Here is a 24,242-nt window from a genome sequence, read left to right as displayed (position 1 = left end):
CACAGGGTAAGAGAGTAAAGCGCCATTAATGTTGTTTGTGAGAAAAATCGGTATGTTTCTGGTCGAGGAAAAGACGTTGAAGTTGTTAGGCTGTATAACGTAGCATTAGTGAGGAAAATACTGCAAACATGTATTAACCATTACGTGTGATATATGTGATGTTGTTCAGGAGAAAATGCTAATGTAATATATTCATAAAATAAGTGATCATATCATAAGTATAACTTGTTTAGCATCGCGTTAGGCCTGTTGAGCAGCTAGCCTAGGAGTGACTATTATTTGGAAATAGCATTAGTTATTAGGCTTAACTGGTTAAATATAGGCCTAGGCTTACGAAAGTTGTGTTTTTAGTCGAACTAAAAATTAATATTAAAAATATTGTGACGTTACACGTAAGTTACAGTTACTTGATATATGGTAATCATTATTAATACTACGTGGCTTAGTCAGTTAAGACTGTTAAAGAGAACAAAATAATGTTATTGTCGGTGTTACCGAGACTGGTGGCAGACAGTGATTCACGTTTTTCTTACATAGTTTTTATTCTTTATAGAATGTTACAAAGTTATTATCAGAGTCATAGCATAAATAATTTAGTACTAAATTTAAAATGTTAATATCAATTCTAGTAGAAAGTTTTCCAACTTTTGTTTTGCAAGTTAAAATTGCACAAGTGAACTTTAAAATCAAAACATAATTGTAACAAAAAGTTAATATATGTTTATTCCAAATACTTAGAATGGTATTTCTATATTATACAGATTAAGCTTATTAATTTAAAGTGTTAAAATATTAAAAGGTATAGTAATTCAATACTAATCACTTGACATTTTTTATAATGTTAATTATCACAGCATGTAGTGACAGTTTATATTATTGAGTAGTATCCACTTGATAAAATTAATATCATTCATTTAATAGTCCATTTATTTATATGCATTTAATGAATAGTTAGAGGTTGTGTTACCAACTAGACCATAAAAATAAAGATATATAATCTCTTCGCAATGCTCTTCAATGAGGTTGATTTCTTTCATGTAATATACAAAGTTTCTCATAAATTTGAGTTGACATGGTATAGTACTAATAATACACTAACAATAAAGTATTTTGCACACAGATTTGTGCCTGTTTTAATTCATTTAATTTTTAATGTTAAAATGATAGATACAAATACAAGTACTTTTACATAACTCTTTGTTTATACAAATATTTTGCTTGTTGAAAAGTAGAGGTCATACTTTACATTATTCATTTTAATCTGTTGTTTAACTAAACAGTTTTACATTCATTTCATACTGTATTATTGAGGATTCAACAGAGTTAGTTATGAATTGTTTTGACATTTTGGAACTGTCTTCCTGAAATTATGTTTGATTAGTTTTTGGAAATAAGTGGAAATAGTTTTATAACTCAGAAGGTATACTAACTTACAAGAAAGATTGTTTTAAGTTAAAAGTAAATATCTGGTTTGATGTTTAAAGTTATGAAAAACTGCCTTGATGTTCTTGTAGCTGATAGATGTATGTATGTATATATGTATGTGTATACATAGATATAGATTTGTTTCCTCAGTACAATCAAAAAATGCAGTAGTTGTTGGTTTTTTATTTCCTTTTAATATTTATGAACCAAATGAAGAATATAAGAGTGGTGTAAAGTTGTTGAAGTAAGTGCCAGTAAAAATGTAATCTTTGCTAGTTATTGCTATAGGAAGTAAAAATGTAATCTTTGCTAGTCATTGCTATAGGAAGTAAAAATGTAATCTTTGCTAGTCATTGCTATAGGAAGTAAAAATGTAATCTTTGTTAGTCATTGCTATAGGAAGTAAAAATGTAATCTTTGCTAGTCATTGCTATAGGAAGTAAAAATGTAATCTTTGCTAGTCATTGCTATAGGAAGTAGTTTTTCATATGAAATATAAGGTTCCAAAAAACTTTTTAAGTTAGACAAGAGTAAATTGTGTTTATTTTTAAGCTAAAGTATTAAAACGAAAAAGACTGTAAGGTGATAGTACCATTCAAATCATTAAGGTGACATCTCCACCAAGCAGAGCATCAAAACTATAATAGATATAGTCAGCTATGTCTGTGTTTATCGTGAACAAATATTTAAACTAATTAAAATTTACAGCATGCAACATATCATTAGGCAAACTGTTCCACTAGTTTCTATATGGATTTCAGTTTCTAAGTCTTATAACTTATTACCAATATTCAAGTTTTCATTTCCAGCTTTATCATTTCACTATTAAGACATCCCTTAGTCAGACAATTGAAGCCTTTGCTAATATTAAAAACATGAATGGAATAATTTGTTCCAATATACATAGGTCACTTTTCATAGATCTAATTTTTTAAGCCATGAAACATTCTAATTTATAACCTTTGGATATTTTCTAGTACGTCAGTGCCCTTCTTTTAATAAGAAAAAAAGTGTATACTTTAATCTGAGAGTTAACATCAGTGTTCCTATGATACGAAAATGTAATTTTATATTCATCCACACTGAAATGACTTTTCTATGATCTAACATAGTTACTACATTAATAAGATGATCTTAGTTCTGAGTTAATAGTTTCATAGAATCAACCTTTCTTAATATGTTAGTGTCACAGCAAGATTTCTATCCAAGTAGCTGTCTATATTTTTGACATAATTGGTAAATATGAAAACTTCCATAATAAAATCATAAGAACCTTGCTAGGCATATTACCTCACTCAGAAAATACCCAGTTATCACCATCTGCCACCAAATGTTTTCTCCATCTTTTAACTTTCCCATGAATCACATAATTCTTTAGTGTACAAAGTTAACTCATTAATTACCTTTACAAAGGCTTTTTAAAAGTCAAGGCATACAACATACAATGGAAAGTCCTTAAAAAAGGTAGAAAGTTTGGTTAAAAATCACATTTAAACATAACTTTTAAACAGTATTTAAAATGAAGTCAGTATTGTACCAGGTTTCAAATTATTTTTATGTTGTCTTTCACAACATTCTTAATATCAGTTTTAAGTCAACTAATAAACTTGTAGTTTATGAGTGTTGTGCCGATTCATTATGTGGAAGAAAAAAAATCATGCCAGTCGTAGAGAACAACGTTTTGACCTTCTTAGGTCTTCTTCATGTTAACAAACAAAAACTGGAAGATGACCTAAGAAGGTCAAAATGCTGCTCTCTGCTTTATTATTAAAGTGTTAATACCCATACCACCTGTCCTGAGATACATTTTTACTTCCAAGTGGGTTTCCCGTCATCACAAATCATGCTAGTTATCTTCTAAGCATCAGAAAGTTGCTTTGTATCTAACTCTATTTTGCTTCAAAAAATTCATTTCCCATCACTTTCTTATTAGGCTTTTCAGAGCATTAAAGTAAATATTATTACAGGCATGAATTTTTCCCAGATTTTCAAAATAATCGCTTATAGAACAACAGAATTTAAATAAAACGTTTCCTTGTGTTTACAAATTATAAAAAGATTTTTATTGTCATTTTGTCATAATTCCAATATTTTTATGTTTGATTTCTCAGTGATTAAGCATCTTTCTTTTTACAGCTAACCAAATCCAACAACAACATACTAGTTTTCCCAGCACATGAGGTAGTACTCACAGTGTGATTCTGTTTTCAGCCAGTAGGTGTGTAGTCACCTGGAAACATTTGTTTTGGATAAACTAGAGGTAAGTAGGCATCACACACAGCTCTTGTTATGTCTTGAGCTTACCTATCAACTGAACCGATAAAAATAAAGCCTTAGACATAGAACACCTGATTCTTATTAAAAGACTAAATAAATAAATGATATAAATAACAATTCAGGCTGCTAGCTACAACATTCCCACTGTTTAAGTGTTGAAAAATGATGGTTGCCATTTAAGGGTTAAAGGATAGTGGGAAAGTTAATCATTAATATAATGTTTATGTTTACATGTTTTTGTTCTTTTATTATTAGAAAACTGTTGTGACAGTAACTGCTTCAGTTTACTCTCTGTTGCCTATATACAGTAAAATAAGCCAGATAAAATATACTACTTTTGAGGTAACTTTAGTAGAAGTTGTTGCTTCCAGTGTTCATTTATTGGTACATTATCAAACTGCCATTGATCTTTCTGTGTTAGAAGTTATGCAACAAAAATGAACAGCTGGAAAGTCCAACTGTCTTAGAGCTTACGTGATTAATACAGTCTAATAAATTCACTTACATTTGTTTTTAATTAGCTTGTTTAACTAATCTGACAATTGTTTTGGCTAAAAAAATATGAGAAAATTAAATTCATTTTATATACATGAGAACCTCATTCATGCTACGAAGGTGTATCTTGTCTTGAACTCTCTATTTTATGTCCAAAAATGTTTCTAGTTGATTTAATAATTAACATTATATATATTAAAAATATCTGCAGTTAGTTTGTGGATAATTTTAAAATACTTAGTTTGTGAACATAGTGATAAATTTTACTTTAGTTCTGCTAGATATGCTTAAACTCAGAACTAAATTACATGTATGTGGAACTTTATTTTCATTAAAGATTTTCTGTTATGGCATATCAACATATTGCTGTACACTGTAATGCAATGACAACTGATTCAGTAATATCATTTTAACTCTTATATTTAGTCTAAGTGATTTATGAATGTCTTTAGTAACTTTTACTGTAGTGTTTAACTTAACCAAACAGTAAATAGCATCTATAATATTGCTAAGTTGCAGATTTAAATTTAAGAAACTTGTAAGTTTTCTTACCAGTTTTGTATTTTATCGTGCATCCAGCTGTGGAATACATAATGTAAACAGTTGGCATTAGACACAGTTTTAAACATTTTGGATTTTACAATGAAAAGTCACTTGAAATTTATAGATACAGATTATCAGTATTTGGAATAAGGTGTGTTTCTAAAAGGGTAGAAAAGCTATCGAGGAAAAAACAAAGTAGTTCTGAAAACTCTGGAATGATAAGATTATTTCATGGACTAGCAAACCATGATTACAGATTCATCCAAAACTTTGTATACATTGTTGAACTCTTACAATGGTTTAAAAACTAACACTACGTGTATCAGTTCACATTGAAAGATGTGAGTTTAAAACTAAAACAATTTTATTACACTGTAATAAAGACCAAACATTTATTTGAGGCAGTAGCTGGTAGTAATGTTATTTTACAAGTAAGAAACACATGGCTAAACTTTCAATGAACTGAAATGTACATACATCTCATGACATCTCACTTCTGCAGAGTCCATTTTACTAATTTCTTGTTCATCCATCTGTAGCTTACCCAACAGAGCTTTCTTATTGGTATGACAACAGTTCATTCTAACATTATTGGTTGTTTCTTTTTTTTTTAACACTGTTTCCTTTCAGAGAAAAATGAAGTCCTAATTGAAAATTTAATAGCAGTTAATTAACATTTTATTACAGTATCATAGGTTATTACTGTTAAATTTAAGTACAGAAAAATGTGTTTGGTTAAGTGTTTGGATTAGGAATATGGACATCGGAATTTCCACATGAGACGCAACTTTCCTTGAAGAGTCACTGCTGATTATGAGATGGACCATGAAATTGAATGAGTAATATTTAATGTTATCTCGTTTCAGACTATGAGTACATCAATACAAGAATTACTGACAAAATCTGAGTTACCTAGAAGTGTCTATTGATGTGTATAAATCAGCCTCTCCCAGTGTTTGTTGTTGTATGTTTTTCAAATCAGATAGTGACAAAAGTAGTTGCTTCAGAAACATTGTAGGAACGTTAACAGCACAACTGTCAACAAAAATATCCAAATTATAGTAAGAAAGCAGACCATATGTGATATCTCTCAAAGCTTGTAAAATACAGGCAAGTGAGAGATGGGAAAGTGTAGAATTATGGATTAGTGATGTATGCTCTCCATTGTGTAAAGGACCTTTGGAAATTTTCAGTTACATTTTGTTTACACACAAACTAAACAAAGTTTCAGTGTTTCAGAGCTAAGTACCAGTTTGAAGTTCATATAAAATGTGAAAACTGGTTAATATTCTCAATACCATGTTAGAGACTGTGGCATCCACATCTGCAAGTATCTTAATACCAGCATTGAACAAAATATTTTAGTGTTTGTATCCTTGAAGTAGACAAGCCAGATAATTGATCAGAACTTGAGTAAGGGATTTTGAAATTCCACCTAAAACCCTGGTTACTGTTCATTGATTGAAAGATTTTGAAAATGTTGGTTAAATTACAAGGCAACTTTACATATAACAAGTGGGAAGCCTTTAGCAGGTTTGATGTATAATCATTCTTTTCTGACTAAGATTATACTGTCTGAACAGCAAATTACTGATGTTGACTATGGTATGCCAATGAGACTGCTGAGGAAAAAACAAAATGGTTTTCTGTAAAATTAGACAACTGGTGAACAAGTTCTTATGCATTTTAGAAATATGGCTGCCAAAACAATGTTTATATCAAAATCCTTTTACAATCACAAAGATAAAAGAATCGGTGATAATAACAACTTTCAGGGCAAGAAACTGATATATTGCATTTCAAACACTAGCTATAGTACAATGAAAAAAAAAAAAAAAAGAAGGAAAACTGTGATTTGGAGAACTTATATGATATAAAGAATTATCAGCAAATATCTTTGAAAGTAATGAATCTCAGAATAATTGTTCCTTTAACATGACACCTGAAGAGAATGTACAACCAGCCAATATCATTTGCTTTTGACAGACAAGGGGTAACAGCTGAGGTACTTTTTTCTTTTCTGTGACCTAGAAGTAAGTATTCAATGTTAAGAACAGTAATTTTGTTGCTCAACTTTTTTTGTGAGGTGGGTATGATAGGTGTTTTGCATGTATGTGTACATACTTAAAAATACTTTTTTCTGTAAGTTGCAGAACAACAGTGTCTAAACAACAACAAATATTTGCAGATACAATGGTAGGACTGTAATGTTCACAGTGTTCAAAACTGTGAAGTCTGTTTTGTTCATAAAGCTTGTGTATAACACACAAGCACATTGAATGTCAGTCCTCATTGATGGACTTCTTGTAAGAGAGCCATAGAAATGGAAACAGGGAGTAGGGAATGCACCATCACTGTAATTGTTATAAAAAAATATTGTTTTATATTATTGAAATAATGAAGTTATTTATAACATTTGTAGTAATAAAAGTAGTACATTCCCACAAAATAAAACCTTAGACAAGTTAATTCAGCTTAAGTGTCTGGAAGATTTATATTTGCTGAAATTACTGTTATTGTTTTTTATGTGAGAATAGATTTTAGGCGAAAAAATATGCAAAAGGTTTTCTCAGTTATTGACAAATTTAGGTTGGATTATTGGATTGTCCATTTTTTTATAACTAATATATGTATAAAAATCCCAAGGTTAACAAACTGGATATGTTCGCTCACAAAAACGACTTTAAAGAGTTTTAGGTATTTACAGAAGCATGTTTTCAGACATATCAATAAATATTAAGAATAACATTGTTTGCCAGCAAGACACCAGTGGATTGAAAATGAGAAGGTAAAAAGTCATAAAGCTTGTTTATTAACTCTTATATTCACAACTCACATTTAAATACTTACAAGTAATATGATGGAGAATGTTTTGGTGGAAACTTAATGCCTTATGTAATTGGTTAAAATGCAGGGGTGAAACCAGCTTAGTGTGCAAAATGTTTTGGTTTAAGTCTGGTTAAAACCAAATGTATTCAGGTTTGGACAGTATACATTTGTTTCTCAAATTGTAGTTTTATGATTAAAACCAAATGTATTCAGGTTTGGACAGTGTACATTTGTTTCTCAAATTGTAGTTTTATGATTAAAACCAAATGTATTCAGGTTTGGACAGTGTACATTTGTTTCTCAAATTGTAGTTTTATGATTAAAACCGAATGTATTCAGGTTTGGACAGTGTACATTTGTTTCTCAAATTGTAGTTTTATGATTAAACCCGAATGTATTCAGGTTTGGTCAGTGTACATTTGTTTCTCAAATTGTAGTTTTATGATTAAAACCAAATGTATTCAGGTTTGGACAGTGTACATTTGTTTCTCAAATTGTAGTTTTATGATTAAAACCAAATGTATTCAGGTTTGGACAGTGTACATTTGTTTCTCAAATTGTAGTTTTATGATTAAAACCAAATGTATTCAGGTTTGGAAAGTGTACATTTGTTTCTCAAATTGTAGTTTTATGATTAAAACCAAATGTATTCAGGTTTGGACAGTGTACATTTGTTTCTCAAATTGTAGTTTTATGATTAAAACCTCAAATTGTAGTTTTAATGTATTCAGGTTTGGTCAGTGTACATTTGTTTCTCAAATTGTAGTTTTATGATTAAAACCAAATGTATTCAGGTTTGGACAGTGTACATTTGTTTCTCAAATTGTAGTTTTATGATTAAAACCAAATGTATTCAGGTTTGGACAGTGTACATTTGTTTCTCAAATTGTAGTTTTATGATTAAAACCAAATGTATTCAGGTTTGGACAGTGTACATTTGTTTCTCAAATTGTAGTTTTATGATTAAAACCAAATGTATTCAGGTTTGGACAGTGTACATTTGTTTCTCAAATTGTAGTTTTATGATTAAAACCAAATGTATTCAGGTTTGGTCAGTGTACATTTGTTTCTCAAATTGTAGTTTTATGATTAAAACCAAATGTATTCAGGTTTGGACAGTGTACATTTGTTTCTCAAATTGTAGTTTTATGATTAAAACCAAATGTATTCAGGTTTGGACAGTGTACATTTGTTTCTCAAATTGTAGTTTTATGATTAAAACCAAATGTATTCAGGTTTGGACAGTGTACATTTGTTTCTCAAATTGTAGTTTTATGATTAAAACCAAATGTATTCAGGTTTGGACAGTGTACATTTGTTTCTCAAATTGTAGTTTTATGATTAAAACCAAATGTATTCAGGTTTGGACAGTGTACATTTGTTTCTCAAATTGTAGTTTTATGATTAAAACCAAATGTATTCAGGTTTGGACAGTGTACATTTGTTTCTCAAATTGTAGTTTTATGATTAAAACCAAATGTATTCAGGTTTGGACAGTGTACATTTGTTTCTCAAATTGTAGTTTTATGATTAAAACCAAATGTATTCAGGTTTGGACAGTGTACATTTGTTTCTCAAATTGTAGTTTTATGATTAAACCCGAATGTATTCAGGTTTGGTTAGTGTACATTTGTTTCTCAAATTGTAGTTTTATGATTAAAACCAAATGTATTCAGGTTTGGACAGTGTACATTTGTTTCTCAAATTGTAGTTTTATGATTAAAACCAAATGTATTCAGGTTTGGACAGTGTACATTTGTTTCTCAAATTGTAGTTTTATGATTAAAACCAAATGTATTCAGGTTTGGACAGTGTACATTTGTTTCTCAAATTGTAGTTTTATGATTAAAACCAAATGTATTCAGGTTTGGACAGTGTACATTTGTTTCTCAAATTGTAGTTTTATGATTAAAACCAAATGTATTCAGGTTTGGACAGTGTACATTTGTTTCTCAAATTGTAGTTTTATGATTAAAACCAAATGTATTCAGGTTTGGACAGTGTACATTTGTTTCTCAAATTGTAGTTTTATGATTAAAACCAAATGTATTCAGGTTTGGACAGTGTACATTTGTTTCTCAAATTGTAGTTTTATGATTAAAACCAAATGTATTCAGGTTTGGACAGTGTACATTTGTTTCTCAAATTGTAGTTTTATGATTAAAACCAAATGTATTCAGGTTTGGACAGTGTACATTTGTTTCTCAAATTGTAGTTTTATGATTAAAACCGAATGTATTCAGGTTTGGACAGTGTACATTTGTTTCTCAAATTGTAGTTTTATGATTAAAACCAAATGTATTCAGGTTTGGACAGTGTACATTTGTTTCTCAAATTGTAGTTTTATGATTAAAACCAAATGTATTCAGGTTTGGACAGTGTACATTTGTTTCTCAAATTGTAGTTTTATGATTAAAACCAAATGTATTCAGGTTTGGACAGTGTACATTTGTTTCTCAAATTGTAGTTTTATGATTAAAACCAAATGTATTCAGGTTTGGACAGTGTACATTTGTTTCTCAAATTGTAGTTTTATGATTAAAACCAAATGTATTCAGGTTTGGACAGTGTACATTTGTTTCTCAAATTGTAGTTTTATGATTAAAACCAAATGTATTCAGGTTTGGACAGTGTACATTTGTTTCTCAAATTGTAGTTTTATGATTAAAACCAAATGTATTCAGGTTTGGACAGTGTACATTTGTTTCTCAAATTGTAGTTTTATGATTAAAACCAAATGTATTCAGGTTTGGACAGTGTACATTTGTTTCTCAAATTGTAGTTTTATGATTAAAACCAAATGTATTCAGGTTTGGACAGTGTACATTTGTTTCTCAAATTGTAGTTTTATGATTAAAACCAAATGTATTCAGGTTTGGACAGTGTACATTTGTTTCTCAAATTGTAGTTTTATGATTAAAACCAAATGTATTCAGGTTTGGACAGTGTACATTTGTTTCTCAAATTGTAGTTTTATGATTAAAACCAAATGTATTCAGGTTTGGACAGTGTACATTTGTTTCTCAAATTGTAGTTTTATGATTAAAACCAAATGTATTCAGGTTTGGACAGTGTACATTTGTTTCTCAAATTGTAGTTTTATGATTAAAACCAAATGTATTCAGGTTTGGACAGTGTACATTTGTTTCTCAAATTGTAGTTTTATGATTAAAACCAAATGTATTCAGGTTTGGACAGTGTACATTTGTTTCTCAAATTGTAGTTTTATGATTAAAACCAAATGTATTCAGGTTTGGACAGTGTACATTTGTTTCTCAAATTGTAGTTTTATGATTAAAACCAAATGTATTCAGGTTTGGACAGTGTACATTTGTTTCTCAAATTGTAGTTTTATGATTAAAACCAAATGTATTCAGGTTTGGACAGTGTACATTTGTTTCTCAAATTGTAGTTTTATGATTAAAACCAAATGTAATGTATTCAGGTTTGGACAGTGTACATTTGTTTCTCAAATTGTAGTTTTATGATTAAAACCAAATGTATTCAGGTTTGGACAGTGTACATTTGTTTCTCAAATTGTAGTTTTATGATTAAAACCAAATGTATTCAGGTTTGGACAGTGTACATTTGTTTCTCAAATTGTAGTTTTATGATTAAAACCAAATGTATTCAGGTTTGGACAGTGTACATTTGTTTCTCAAATTGTAGTTTTATGATTAAAACCAAATGTATTCAGGTTTGGACAGTGTACATTTGTTTCTCAAATTGTAGTTTTATGATTAAAACCAAATGTATTCAGGTTTGGACAGTGTACATTTGTTTCTCAAATTGTAGTTTTATGATTAAAACCAAATGTATTCAGGTTTGGACAGTGTACATTTGTTTCTCAAATTGTAGTTTTATGATTAAAACCAAATGTATTCAGGTTTGGACAGTGTACATTTGTTTCTCAAATTGTAGTTTTATGATTAAAACCAAATGTATTCAGGTTTGGACAGTGTACATTTGTTTCTCAAATTGTAGTTTTATGATTAAAACCAAATGTATTCAGGTTTGGACAGTGTACATTTGTTTCTCAAATTGTAGTTTTATGATTAAAACCAAATGTATTCAGGTTTGGACAGTGTACATTTGTTTCTCAAATTGTAGTTTTATGATTAAAACCAAATGTATTCAGGTTTGGACAGTGTACATTTGTTTCTCAAATTGTAGTTTTATGATTAAAACCAAATGTATTCAGGTTTGGACAGTGTACATTTGTTTCTCAAATTGTAGTTTTATGATTAAAACCAAATGTATTCAGGTTTGGACAGTGTACATTTGTTTCTCAAATTGTAGTTTTATGATTAAAACCAAATGTATTCAGGTTTGGACAGTGTACATTTGTTTCTCAAATTGTAGTTTTATGATTAAAACCAAATGTATTCAGGTTTGGACAGTGTACATTTGTTTCTCAAATTGTAGTTTTATGATTAAAACCAAATGTATTCAGGTTTGGACAGTGTACATTTGTTTCTCAAATTGTAGTTTTATGATTAAAACCAAATGTATTCAGGTTTGGACAGTGTACATTTGTTTCTCAAATTGTAGTTTTATGATTAAAACCAAATGTATTCAGGTTTGGACAGTGTACATTTGTTTCTCAAATTGTAGTTTTATGATTAAAACCAAATGTATTCAGGTTTGGACAGTGTACATTTGTTTCTCAAATTGTAGTTTTATGATTAAAACCAAATGTATTCAGGTTTGGACAGTGTACATTTGTTTCTCAAATTGTAGTTTTATGATTAAAACCAAATGTAATGTATTCAGTAGTTTTATGATTAAAACAGTATTCAGGTTTACAGTTTTTGTTTCTCAAATTGTAGTTTTATGATTAAAACAAAATGTATTCAGGTTTGGACAGTGTACATTTGTTTCTCAATTTGTAGTTTTATGATTAAAACCGAATGTATTCAGGTTTGGACAGTGTACATTTGTTTCTCAAATTGTAGTTTTATGATTGAAACTGAATGTATTCAGGTTTGGACAATGTACATTTGTTTCTCAAATTGTAGTTTTATGATTGAAACTGAATGTATTCAGGTTTGGACAGTGTACATTTGTTTCTCAAATTGTAGTTTTATGATTGAAACTGAATGTATTGAGGTTTGGACAGTGTACATTTGTTTCTCAAATTGTAGTTTTATGATTAAAACCGAATGTATTCAGGTTTGGACAGTGTACATTTGTTTCTCAAATTGTAGTTTTATGATTAAAACCGAATGTATTCAGGTTTGGACAGTGTACATTTGTTTCTCAAATTGTAGTTTTATTTTTTGTTTTTTATGATAAAAGTAAATTCTTGAAATTTTGGCAGTAAGTTAATCTTTAATATGCATTAGTTGACTGATATGGTAGTGTTAACTTAGACTTTATCACATTATCTGTTGTTGACATAATGACTACTAGAATCCATGATTAAACAGATGTAAAACTTGTCCAGAAATGATTTATCAAATAAACATACAAGAAAAGTAGGAAAAAGAGAGCCAGAACTTAGTGTCATAAAAGTGAGCTCTGATCTTTTTATGAAGAGTGATGTATTCATTTCTTAAGTACTCTTTAGTTTTAATACTTTCAATGTGTTAACCGTAGTATGCCACTGGACGTACAATGCTAGAAACCATGTTTAGATACCTGTGGCAGGCAGAGCATAGATAGCCAATTGTGCATCTTTGTGCTTAACTTGAAACAAACAAACAAAAGCTGTAATATTAATTTCTTTATCCCTGTTTGACTAATTTTACATAGAACTTTTTATATTTTGCCTTACTGCACTTAAAATAACCTGATACAAATAGCTTTTTGATGCTACAGAAACTACCTTTGATTTTTTTACATTTCTGTCATTAAGACTTAAGAATATGGACGAAAACCTAATGTACAGTAAAAATAATAATGTGAGTTATATTACTGTGTAACAATTATAAAAACTTAAAAGATGTTTCAGGAAATGCCAGACTGAAAATAACTTTGTAAAACCTTGAACTTGAAAAGTACATTGGAAGAAATGAACTATTTTCAAAGTTTACTATTCAAGGAAACAAATAGTAAAGGTGTATGAAAGGTCCTGTTTGGTTTCAATTAGTAGGTACCATTGTCACATGTATGGCTTTAAACAGTTTAGAAAAATCTGGGTTAAGACAAATATCTTTACCTTTACTAAAAATATGTATAAAGAAAACAATAGGTACACATTTTAAGTATTTAAATGATAGATAAAATAGTCATCTGTGTCAGGAACTTATTTTTTAGTAGTATATGTTAAATATATGGGTGTGTTCAGCTAAGAATCTTCTACATTAGGTATCTGTGATTTGTTGGTGATAAATTGGACAATAAACGAAAAGCGTGCATTCCACTTATTTTTAAAATATACATATTAGAAATAAGTTAAATGTATATATGGAATTTTTTACACCGTGGAGATTATAATTGTATCTTTAACACTATACAGTTTTCGTCTGCTTTAAAAAGTCCACATAGGCCTATTCAGTTGAAAAGCTGAACTATTTTCCATCTTAATAGTATTCATGTATAATTCACATATGCTGCAGTTGTATCCTGTACTTCCAATAATTGTGTACTTTTTCTTGCTTCCAAATAATCATTTCTCTGTTTTTGACAAAGTCTACACTTGTTGGTTTAGTTAGCTTAGAACACCCTTTGACAAGACAAATTATTTTCCTTCTATTTTTCAAACTATTAATCTCACTCTTAAAATTTCAACCATTAGGCCTTTCATTTCTATGACAGTTAACTTTGAATTTTCTAACTTTTCTCTCACTGAACGTCTCTTTCTTGTGAGTTTACTTTTTACTGTCTTTCTCTGTTTTTGCTTGTGTGGTTGCCTTTATTTATGTGTCTGTCACTTACGCCTTTGAGAAGTCTCCATAACTTCATTATCAGTGAATTACAAATAAAAAATTGATTTATTAATAATACTACCTACACTAAACAGTTTTTATGCCTGACAATCTGTTGTTTCATGAGGTATGCTGATTATTATATTATTTTCATTAGGAATTTATATTGTTTATATGATTTTTTGATATTTTCTAAAATATCTTATTGTGTTGACTTTAGATCTGGTGTAAAATGGTAGAGATCCACTAAATGTGGACATCGATTAGTTTCTAATCCAGTGGTTCCCAACCAGGGGTGCAAGATAACATTTGTTTTGGTCACCTTCACCTTTATTCTTAAATAAATAATTACTGTAAGGGGTGCGAGAACATATTAATTTTTTTTTATTTACATTTGTTGGAAACTTAGTATAAATAATGCCTAAAATCATTTAGCAGAAGTAATTTCACAATTTCTCACAAAAGTACAGCACAACTACATTGATGAAGAATCATAAGTGTTATGCCTGTATGAAAGTCTTAAATGATTTTGATGAAACTTCAGGTTCTAGTTACCATGAATTTGAAAGACATATTTCATTAAATCGTGTTTTCCAAAATTCATCATTAGCTGAGTCTTCATTTGCAAGTCTTTGTTTATGCACATGAGTGTAGTCATTAGACTGTACATTGGAAGAAAATTCAGTTTCTGGTCACCAAAAGGTCAAAACCATACAGCAAAGCAAGAGTCATATGAATATACATTACATGTCTGGTCAGTTTGAAAGTTAATTATAGATTGGTGATTAATACATTGAGCATTTTAGAGGTTAAAGATTGATATATCAGGACAGTAAGTCTTATAAAGTTATAATGGATCAGTATGATAAGTATTGTAAGGAGTTACTTGATGAAGTGCTCAGAGGGCAGTACCACATCTGCAATGTGGAAACATTGTAAGGAGTTACTTAATGAAGTGTTCAGAGGGCAGTACCACATCTGCAATGTGGAAACATTGTAAGGAGTTACTTGATGAAGTGTTCAGAGGGCAGTACCACATCTGCAATGTGGAAACATTGTAAGGAGTTACTTAATGAAGTGTTCAGAGGGCAGTACCACATCTGCAATGTGGAAACATTGTAAGGGGTTACTTAATGAAGTGCTCAGAGGGCAGTACCACATCTGCAATGTGGAAACATTGTAAGGAGTTACTTAATGAAGTGTTCAGAGGGCAGTACCACATCTGCAATGTGGAAACATTGTAAGGAGTTACTTGATGAAGTGCTCAGAGGGCAGTACCACATCTGCAATGTGGAAACATTGTAAGGAGTTACTTAATGAAGTGTTCAGAGGGCAGTACCACATCTGCAATGTGGAAACATTGTAAGGAGTTACTTGATGAAGTGCTCAGAGGGCAGTACCACATCTGCAATGTGGAAACATTGTAAGGGCAGTTACTTAATGAAGTGTTCAGAGGGCAGTACCACATCTGCAATGTGGAAACATTGTAAGGAGTTACTTAATGAAGTGTTCAGAGGGCAGTACCACATCTGCAATGTGGAAACATTGTAAGGAGTTACTTAATGAAGTGTTCAGAGGGCAGTACCACATCTGCAATGTGGAAACATTGTAAGGAGTTAAATAATTGTACAACAGAAAGCTTTAAATGACTTCAAACCCCACCATTATTAATCTTTATGGTTAAATGTAATTATCTGAGCCATCCACCATTAATTTCAGTTTACACTGAGAAAATGAGGACACTGATGGATTTACCCAGTCTTAAGTTTATAATGGCTTCCAGTAATACTTCAGTGATGAAACAAAATAAATACATCACTAACCTCAAACTCTTCAAAAACTCAATGTAGTCAAAGCATGGTTGACATGTTATTTTTCTTTACTTTCATTCATGAGTTCTTAGAAATAATAAGCATATTTTTAAACTTTACAGTGCTAAAGATGAAATATTGCATCAATAAACTAAATTAGTAGGAACTGGTATAGCAAACACCAAAGACTGATGTTTGGTATAAAACAGTTTAGAAAACAACTGGTGAAATTTCTTTTTTCAGTGTATCTGTCAAAATCTTGGCTTATTGAATTCTTGCTTGAATAAAAATCAGTCATATTTTCAGGAAGATGTGTGCTGTAAGTATTAAAACTAGAAACATGTTTAGTAAGCTGGCTATGAAATATATGCACTCTAGGTTCTGTTTAGTAAGCTGGCTATGAAATATCTGAACTCTAGGTTCTGTTTAGTAAGCTGGCTATGAAATATCTGCACTCTAGGTTCTGTTTAGTAAACCAGCTATGAAATATCTGCACTCTAAGTTCTGTTTGGTATCTGCACTATAGGTTCTGTTTAGTAAACCAGCTATGAAATATCTGCTATTCTGTTTAGAAATATCTGCACTCTAGGTTCTGTTTAGTAAACCAGCTATGAAATATATGCACTCTAGGTTCTGTTTAGTAAACCAGCTATGAAATATGTGAATTTAAGATGTTAAAAAAGCCAGTCAAGAAGTGAAGTAATTCCCTTCATATGTCAAATATAAATTCATTGAGAATACCCACTTAAAAAAGAAAAATATAGAACTACTAGCAAATGTAATTCGGTAAATGTTCATTTATTAATACTTTTTATCTGTTAGTGAGTATGCTCAGTGAAATTACATAGTTATAAGTGGAAGTCTGTTTTTTTTATTCATGTTGTTACGTAGTAATTTCCAAATATGATTTATTTTTAATAAGGTTTTTTTTTTCACTTTTAGTCATATATCAAGGTTATGATGGATGAGTTATTTCTTAACTATCACTCTCTGTTTTTGCATTTAAAGTTGAAAAAAGAAAGTATAAGAAACTTTTTAATAGATGATGGACATATGTTTACCTGAACTCTTGTAGTAGATTTTAATAAAACATATCTGGTATTTTTTGTAGCTAATTACAGCTTTACTACAGATGAAGATGACGAATTTGTAGAACCTCTTCACTTCTTATGCTGTTCAAGTGTTCCTTTAATATCTAATAAAATTTAAGGATAAGTTGATAAACATTGAAAATGCAAGTCATTTCAGAAGACAATTCAAACTCTGATTTCCGTGATTGGCAAACTGGAAGTAATCAGGTTTCTGTTTCAACTTGGAATTCACTTGATCAGTCATGTGGGCAGGATGTAGTAACAAACTGTGAAGATGGTAATCACTTTGGGTGTAAAAATGAAGAGGATATTCCCTGTGTTCTCGTATGTAAGTTTTGCAACATTTCTTTTAAACACAGTAGAGAACTAAGTGAACATATTGAAATATGCTGCATGAAAGGAAAAGTATCGTGTAACCAGTGTCACAAGATTTTCCCATCTCATGCACTTTTGAATACACACAGTAAAGAGCACTGTAATACAGAAAATAAGTGTCACCATTGCCATTGGAATTTGACAAGTCAAACTCGTAGTTCTCATTTTCCATTCTGTAAATACATAAAAAAACAGTTATCTACAGAGAATGTAATAATTGTTGATATCAATGAAAATGAATCTAAACAACGTACTTGGCACTGTATGAACTGTGGTCAGTTTTTTGTACATGGTCAGTTACTTAAAGACCATGTTTGTAAATATACTCAAACAGGAGTTGATTGTAGTAATGATGTTAGTGTGGAAAATACCATACCCCATGCATTACTTAGTTCAGAAACTCTTCAACAGTGTCATGGAAAAGAACAAGTTTCCTTTACTTGTTCAGTGTGTCATAAAATGCTTTCCAATTCCAATACATTAGAAACACATGTATGTAAATGCATTTGCTGTCCACTGTGTGGTTTCAAAACTTTTGATTTCACCGAAATAAATAATCATCTCAAAAGTTTTCATGCAGGGAATTCTGTGGAGATTAGTTTATCTGAAAACCAAGATTGTAAAGGAGCAAAAATAAAAGATAATTTGCATCTCCAAGAATGTGGTGATGTGATATTAACTGAAAACAGTGTTCTTTGTAAACGTTGTGGTGCAAGTATTCCAAAAAAGCATGCCTTGGATAAAACATATTTTGGAGTGCCAACGCACTGCTAACACGTTAAAGATAAACGAACCTAAGTTTACTGACTTGATTGCAGAAACACAAAACTTTCATTGCCCTGACTGCAGTAAGACCTTTCCTACTGAGGTTGGATACAAAATTCATTGCCTAAACAAAAAGAAACTCTGTCCAGCTAGCAAGCAAGCCAAACCTTCTGTCTTTGTAACACCACTATATGATATAGGAGTTGAGAACATGGTAAAAAAAATTTATACGTGTTTATTATGTAAGAAACAGTTTCACGAACTAAGAGATTTCAGAAACCACACAGTGAATCGTGCGAGGCTGTGTTCTAAAGCATATTTACAAAAGACCATCTCGACAAGTAAAACCTTTGTGAAGAAGTGCTTCAGATGTGGTCACATGTTACCTCCACAACATACCAAGAGCTGTTGTAAGTTTTGCACACATTCTAAAGATATTGTTTCACGAAAATGTCAGAGTTGTGGTGTTTTTATTAGAAAAAATTCTTCCAATTCTAAATGCCATATGTGCAGCAATTTAAATCAACATATAGTCAAGGAGGAAAATTATGAAATAAGTACCAAAATAAATTACTCAAATAAAAACAAGAAAAAGATTGGAGTAGTATGCCTGCGTTGCTCGGGTAATTTTACCAGTCTCTTAAAATTTATAAAACACTTGAGAGTTTCGACTTCTTGCATGAACAAGTACCCCAGGTTAAAATGCAGATGGTGCAAAATGAACTTCAAAAGTATTAGAGCTTACTTACATCATCTTTCTGAGCAAAATGGTGAATGTACAGAAAAACCTGGCTTAGAATGTATTGTCTGTAAAAGGTTCTTTAAAAATGAACATTCTCTTCGAGTACACAAAAACTACTGCAAGGTTAAAAGAGAGAAAAGTCAGAAAAGACGGTTTCGAATATCCTGTGAAGTCTGTGGAAGGACGTTTTTTAGTAATGATTTTGACATTCTTCGAAGGCATGAAGCATATTGTAGAGAAATGTATGATGTTAAAAGTGGTCACATTGTGTCAAAAAAAATGGTCCAGCCCAGTCTTTCATCTTTAACTAATACATCACAGTATTACAACAGGTGCTCGAGTGAATTGTCTCTTAATACCAATCCCAAAAAGAAACTCTGTATATTTTCTCCTTCAGGAAAAGGTCATGAACAAACTTGTGTTGCTTGTTGTAAGCAATTTAAAAGTAAGATTTCCTTACAAGTTCATCAAAAAAACTGCATAAAGAACATACAGGCAAATTCTAAAAGCAGGTTTCAGATATTTTGTCAGTTCTGTGAAAAATCATTTTTAAGTGTGGATTTCAATGATCTTCGAAGACATGACTTATTCTGTAAGGGAGTTTTTGTTAATAACTTACAGTTTTGTAAGAACTGCTCAAAATCATTTCCTACATCAAAGGATTTGAAAAATCATGAGGTCGAGTGCTCATCTTATGAGCATTACCTTGCCTTACCATTCCAAAGAAGCAAGAGTTCTTGTGAAGAACTTGAAACTCCTTTTGCAACTGGCTCTAGTGAATTAGTGTGGTGTCCAAAATGTGGTCAAAAGCTTGAGTATTTTGCAAGTCATGAGTGCAACAAGTTCATGGAATATGCAAAGTCATGTAAAGTTGTTTTACAAAAACTAACATCTAAAGAAGTTAAGGAATACATCAATAAAAGTGACGTTTCAGTCTCAAGTGCAGAAACAGTAGATGATGATTTAAAAAGTTGTGAAATAAATTATGAAGTAGTAAACAGTAAATCTAATAAAACAGTTGAGACCTTTTGTGGTCGCAAACCTTTGAAGATTTGTTTAAAAAAGAAGACATTGCTTCAACCTCAACAGATACAATATGAAATTGAACAAACTGGTGAAAAAGATCTTTACAGCTGTAAAATATGCAAGTTGAAAATAAAAGATAGGAAAAATTACTTGAAACATATGATGCACCACAGTGATTCAATTACTCGTCAGTATCAGTGTCCATGGTGCCACATTTATTTTAGATGGAAGTATAAATTGATAGAACATCAAGCAGAGTGTTTGTTATTAACTCCTAAGGTTGATAATACAAGTTCTTGTGGGTCAGCTACCAGCAAGAAAGTTCTACCCTATTCACAGAACATGTTAATTACTCAAAACTATCAGCTGCAGTCAGATGTTCCAGCTGACGTGGAAGAGACAGAAAAGATTTCTCCTCCTGGTGATTGGAGCTGCAACTTCTGCTTTCGTCCTTTTGTCTCTCAGAATTATATAGAGAATCACATTAAGCGTGCTCATCCTTTTGTGTGTACGTGTGGAATGGTTTTATCAGGGAAAGAAGCACTTTCACATTCTGAAGAAACTTTTAAAAAACCTAACCACATTGTATATGTATCACTAATAAAACAAGGAACAAAGGATTTAGATATAATTCCTTTCGATCACCTTAAAAATGAGTTCAAAGCTTTCCGATGTGAAAATTGTAAAATAAACTTTCTAAATGAGAAAACTTACTTCTGTCATTTTGACAAGTTTCCTTTATGTAAAGCAGCTGTTACGCAGATAACTTCTTCAAAACTGTTTTCTAAGTATTTATTGTCAGAATGTTTAGGAGACTTGAGAGATATTTCTACAAAGTTTTCTTCAACACCTGAGGATTGTAATCATGAACAGAAGTTAAAAGAAATACAGAAAATTTACAATAATCAGATATTTGGTGATGATCCTCAATGTTCAGTTAATCAGGATTCTGTCTTTCCTGTAACTGTTGTATCAAGTGATATGCAGAACACTTTTCTCTTTGATAGCTGTACTACACAAACTAAAAATAACGGTGTGAATTTGATGTCTGTGTCGAGTGAACCACAAGTTGTAGATCAGACTTTCCATCCAGATGGTTGTATTGAACAAACTAAAAATAACAGTGTGAACTTGATTTCTGTGTCAAGTGAACCTCAAGTTGTAGGAGATCAGGATGAAATTCAGAACACTTTTCATCCAGATGGTTGTATTGAACAAACTAAAAATAATAGTTTGAACTTAACATCAGTGTCAAGTGAACCACAAATTGTAGGAGATCAAAATGAAATCCAGAACACTTTCCATCCAGATGGTTGTATTGAACAAACTAAAAGTAATAGTTTGAACTTGATTTCTGTGTCAAGTGAACCACAAGTTGTAGGAGATCAGGATGAAATTCAGAACACTTTCCATCCAGATGGTTGTATTGAACAAACTAAAAGTAATAGTTTGAACTTGATGTCTGTGTCAAGTGAACCACAAGTTGTAGGAGATCAGGATGAAATTCAGAACACTTTCCATCCAGATGGTTGTATTGAACAAACTAAAAGTAATAGTTTGAACTTGATTTCTGTGTCAAGTGAACCACAAGTTGTAGGAGATCAGGATGAAATTCAGAACACTTTTCATCCAGATGGTTGTATTGAACAAACTAATAGTAAGAGTTTGAACTTGATGTCTGTGTCAAGTGAACCACAAGTTGTAGGAGATCAGGATGAAATTCAGAACACTTTCCATCCTGATCGTTGCACTGAACAAACTGAAAATAATAGTGTGAACTTTATGTCAGTATCAAGTGAACTAGAAATTGTGGGAGAGCAGGATGAAATCCAGAACACTTTCCACCCTGATGTTTGTATTGAACAAACTGAAAATAACAGTGTGGTACCTGTGCTGGTTAAAATTATGCCAAAAGAACCTTCAATCCTGCCACACTAACACAATATTGTTTCTAGGTGTTCTAGAAGAAACTAGTGAACTTACTACTGTACACTTTACTTTATTGTAGCTTTTTTAGTTGTTAAAAGAAGCAAAAAGTGTTCTATTAATGTCGTTGTTTTATATTTGTTATTAAGAAAAAAACAAGATATATAATATTCATTTAAAAGCATCCATTCAGGGGCCCTCGTCCATACAGAATCTTTTGTCTTATAGTAAGTTTTCTGGATATGAGTTTATTGCTCTAGAAATGATTTCAAATGTTCACATACAATGTAAATATTAAACATTAAAAACAAGGTCAATTTCTATATATAATTGATGTGATCATGGAGAAATAAAATATTACTTTTAACTTTAAAAGCATTTGAATTTGTTAAACAGTTTGGATTTCACAGAAAATTAGCTCTTCAGTGTAAATATCACATATGGTACACAGTAATTATTAAATATGCACAGATTTAAGATGCACTTCATGTATTCTTGTCATTGTATGAGTAATTACCAAGTACCAGTAACTGGAGATATTGAAGAAAAAATCAAAACTTGATCAGTCATTTCAAAAGACTTGCACACATTGAGGTTTAAACTAATGTTAATGAGCAAATAAACTAATTTTATTAATAGTCTGTAACAACTTATCCCTTCAGTTTTGAGTAATTAGATGAGTGAGAAAGATTCTATATTTTGTTTTTTGTAATCTAAAATTAGTAGATTTAACATTTTGACATCAAATTATGTGCTTGTTTTCCAAAATGGTAATAAATTTATGTTCAAGATGGCAAAATTATTCAGTGTTTTTGTAAAAATACTTCTGTTTGAAATACTTTGTTGTATAAAGTTTTATTAACACTGAAAATAATAATTAACTGTAGATTTCTTGAAGTACAGTGCAACAAACTAATTGAATGTTGCCAAGTTATGGAAATTTTAAATATTGAACAGTGTTGTTAATGAATGTGTTTTGTGAAAAATCTATTATAAATATAATAAAGATTACTGAACAAACTTGTATGTTTGTATTAGTTACACTGCCTGAGTGTGTGAAAGTTGACTTACAGAACACAGCCACAAATTTAGTAAAGTTTGAAAAGTTATACAGGAATTCTTAATAGTATTAACTTTTCACCTTTATTGTATTGCAAGCAGTTTTTACATGAAAATATTTTATCACAACTACATAATAGGATTGGGGTACTTTGTAACCTTGAGTCATTATAAATGTGATGGTTAAATCCTACTATTTGGTTACGAAAGAATTGGCGGTGAACACTCTTGACTGTCTGCTTTCCCTCTAGTGTATAATTTCAAAGTTAGAGACAACTAGTGATGCTAATCTTTGAGTTAATTTGCAAAAATTATCCTGAATAAACCATTACCATGATCATCAGTATTTGCTGCAACACAGTTGTGTACCAGTATCTTTTCCAGATAAGTTAAGATTTCAGATATTTACCTACGTCATTGAGTAAGACTTTCTATGTGGTTTTGAGACTCATGAATAAAAATACATCTTTTTCTTCATATTTACTACTACAGATTTTTTTGGAGTATCGTCAAAGCCAGTTATAAGACTTTCTGTTAATGCAATCAGATAACAGAAAACTTGCTGTTAACAATAACAAGATAATTGAATGAGGAAATCAGAAAAGCCAGAGAAAGGTTAGGGACAAAGGATATTAACATATTGTAAATATGGGGTTACTAGAAGAAATGACCTGAATGGTATTTGAAGACACAGTGTACCATTTTGTCATGAGATGGGATGTTGCCTAGTGTTGTGATGTGTAAGTGTGACTTGTATTTTCTACCTTCTCTGCAAATATTCAGCATTTACAATACTTAGTTTCTTCACTGTAATTGTGCTACATATTACCCAGAAAGGTATTAATTTTATTCTAGTTTCATAAATTCTCTGTATTCTTAGGAGGAAACATCTACTTAACTCATGGGAATATTTCAGTAAAGGATCAATTATTGAGATTTAACTTTTTAGTGCTGGGACATCCTTTGGTGGTTGACTATGATGTTGGTCAAGGGGTAAAAGTTGAAAAAT

The 24,242-nt window shown here is 30.7% G+C and overlaps 1 protein-coding gene across 5 annotated transcripts; it reads left to right on the top strand.

Annotated features, from left to right (window-relative positions):
- On the top strand, positions 1–23,194 carry LOC143246565 (uncharacterized). 5 transcript variants are annotated; one of them, XM_076493488.1, is made up of 3 exons: positions 1–50; positions 3,562–3,685; positions 17,361–23,194. In XM_076493488.1, the coding sequence occupies exon 3, from the start codon at positions 18,446–18,448 to the stop codon at positions 22,184–22,186; it is 3,741 nt and encodes a 1,246-aa protein (XP_076349603.1). In that variant the 5' UTR covers positions 1–50; positions 3,562–3,685; positions 17,361–18,445; the 3' UTR covers positions 22,187–23,194. The 5 variants fall into 5 exon arrangements, with proteins under 5 accessions (XP_076349603.1, XP_076349602.1, XP_076349599.1 ...); XM_076493487.1 differs by having other exon boundaries at positions 7–130; XM_076493484.1 differs by having other exon boundaries at positions 46–183.
- The last annotated feature ends 1,048 nt before the right edge of the window (positions 23,195–24,242 follow it).

The sequence above is a fragment of the Tachypleus tridentatus genome, chromosome 3, assembly GCF_004210375.1.
Source record: "Tachypleus tridentatus isolate NWPU-2018 chromosome 3, ASM421037v1, whole genome shotgun sequence".
In the NCBI taxonomy this organism is placed as follows: domain Eukaryota; kingdom Metazoa; phylum Arthropoda; class Merostomata; order Xiphosura; family Limulidae; genus Tachypleus; species Tachypleus tridentatus.
The sequence above is the reverse complement of the archived record's forward strand: the minus strand, read 5'-3'. Positions and strand labels throughout refer to the sequence as shown.